Source organism: Arachis ipaensis, chromosome B10, assembly GCF_000816755.2.
Source record: "Arachis ipaensis cultivar K30076 chromosome B10, Araip1.1, whole genome shotgun sequence".
NCBI lineage: Eukaryota > Viridiplantae > Streptophyta > Magnoliopsida > Fabales > Fabaceae > Arachis > Arachis ipaensis.
This window is the reverse complement of record NC_029794.2, coordinates 134,964,975-134,967,495: the sequence shown is the minus strand read 5'-3', so window position 1 is coordinate 134,967,495 and position 2,521 is coordinate 134,964,975. Positions and strand designations below refer to the sequence as shown.

Here is a 2,521-nt window from a genome sequence, read left to right as displayed (position 1 = left end):
TGACCTGAAAATAAGAAATAAGTATGAAAAATATATATGACACCTCATAATACAAATTTTCACACGAACATGAAGTAGATAAATATATTAAAATTGTTGTTGCCTTGTTCCATGGATTACATTTAATGTAATAATTTTTGTTTAGCATCTTCAATGCGTTTAGGTGTGCCATTAAAGCTTAGATCAGTTGTTGTTGACTATTTTTAACTTGTTTTGGGAGAAGGTAGGAAGCCAAAGCTGTGACATTACGCCATATGTACCACTATTTGGTGTATCCGGTTGGAGCGGAATTCTCATACCTTTAATGACATATTTTCAAACAAGCAAGTTTTGTACGATGAGAGTATTCGGCACTCTGTTTGGTGTAAAACTAATGATCTTTTAGGAGAAATTTCTGTCTAACAAGTTGAGAGATTAGGAAGCTATGTCTCATTGATGCTTTTTTCCCTTTTGTTCATTCATGCTCTTGCAAAGAGGATTTCTTGCCCTCCAACGTTCTCTCTATCATTCTTCTCTTCATATTAGAAATATTCTTCTTTTTTATCAAAAATTAAAAATAAATAAAATTATCCTAAGTGGATGAGTCATTGAACATACATATGTCAATATCTTTTGTGCTTGATAAAAAAACATCATTATACAGACCATGAGCAGGAAAGAACAAAATTAAAAAAAAAAAACTTTTATTCATTTTGGTGATCACAAAGGAAGGGAATGAGGAGTGAAGACTTACATCCATAAATTCGCTACCAGTAAGAACCATGGCACGTTGAAAGGCTTCATTTTCTTTTTCAGATGACTGATCAGGATCTGTCCAATCTAAATTTAACCTTCCCACTCTTGAGGACAGATGTGTATTATTCACATATTTTGGGGGCTGGTCAGTATCATATTGATTTATTCCATTGTCTATAGCATCAATTGCCTGATATAATTAGATAAAAACATTGTTATGAAAAGATTTACAAATTAAGCCCAGGAATAAGTGGTTCTCAGATTAGCACCCAACAACATAAGCCAAACCAGTTGTTATAGTTAAGAAACAAAAACTCTCAGAAAAAGCCCTAGAAGTCCACAAACATTATCTGATGGTGTTGAAGAAGAGAACAAAAAGTTTACACTTCAAAAGAAGTTGCACTGATATCCTAGATGTCACGATGAATAGCAAGGTAGAAAGCATTCTTGCATTAGTATTTTATGAAAGCACAGCAAAAAATAGAACGCTCATTGTAAAACAATGCCAATGTAGATAGAGTCCGTTTTCAAATGTAAAACTTAGTTTTCCTATTTTGTTGATACAGTTTCTCTATATTATGTCCATCCTCCAGTTAAAAACCACTCACTATCCTAGTGCACAAACAAATGAAGCATATTTTCCCTCTCAGTATTCACTATCTGCATGAATCTCCCCTAAGTCTCCTCAGCTCAAATTTCACCCAATAAGAACATCACGATTATTGACCCCAAAAAGAATGCATGGAAGAGAAGACATTCCAATAGAGAATACAACAAACAGAAAGTTGGATAAGGCAAGAAAGAATAAGTATAAAATGTATTACCTCCATGAAGCTTTTGTAAACAGCCAGATATATGCGATGCACATCTGGGTGTTCTTCATCTACCCTAAGTTCCTTAGCTATAATCTCCTTTCCATAGTGCTATACAGAGAGAAACAAAGAAGCATAATATAATTATTAAGGACGATTCATCTTTGAAATAAAACTTCTCATGAAAATGATCAGTGACTGCACCAAAACAGGGGAATTAGCCACCAGCTACAAAAATGAGAAAACCAAAAACAAAATAAAATTTTAAGATAAGAAAAGCACCTTGTAAACAAGACCTGCGCTACTCAACTTGGTGGAGAAGCCATGGCCAAAAGCCTCCTCAAAACCTTTCTGGTGATGATCGTAGCGATCTCGGCTGGGGTCATACACTCCCCCAACATCAAGAACGGCATCAAGACCCTCCAAAACCTACAAACCAGGACTCAATATTCAAACAAAAACATCAACAAGTAATGAGAAGGACACGATTACTCCCACTCCATTTTGTTTCTATACATACAATGCAACAACCAAAATTTCATCCCTAAAACTCAGAAACATAGACACTCCTCAGTCCTTACTGTCTCACTCAAACAACTTCTCATTGCTCATAATTGATAAAAGTTCCACAGAAAACCCCATCAAAGTTCCCTCTTTCAAAATTACATTTCAACATTAAACAATCACACTGCTAAGGCATACATACATAAATCTATGTTATCGCATTTGCTAACTGACTACATTTTCGAAAAATTGTGTGTTTCCGAGTTCCAATTTGGAAGGGTACATGGGAAGGGACTAAGGGAGGAAAGAGAAGAGATTTTGAAGAGTAAAATGAACTTACTGCTACTCTTCAAATCCCTTTCCTTCCACCTCTCCAAATCAAAACTCACAAACACAACTTAAACAGATAGCTCAGGATCATCCATAAATCACTAATCACAAAACTTAGATAATAAATAAACCAAATTTTC

At 34.8% G+C, this 2,521-nt stretch overlaps 1 protein-coding gene across 1 annotated transcript in view; it reads right to left on the bottom strand.

The window, feature by feature from the left end:
* Positions 1–2,521, bottom strand: part of LOC107623868 (UPF0160 protein) — a 5,888-nt gene that overhangs the window by 2,698 nt on the left and 669 nt on the right. The window contains exons 2-4 of the mRNA XM_016326262.2: positions 1,830–1,976; positions 1,560–1,658; positions 734–925 (exon numbers count right to left, since the gene is read on the bottom strand). Of these exons, the coding sequence (XP_016181748.1) occupies positions 734–925; positions 1,560–1,658; positions 1,830–1,976 (438 nt within the window). The remainder of the gene's footprint in view (positions 1–733; positions 926–1,559; positions 1,659–1,829; positions 1,977–2,521) is intronic.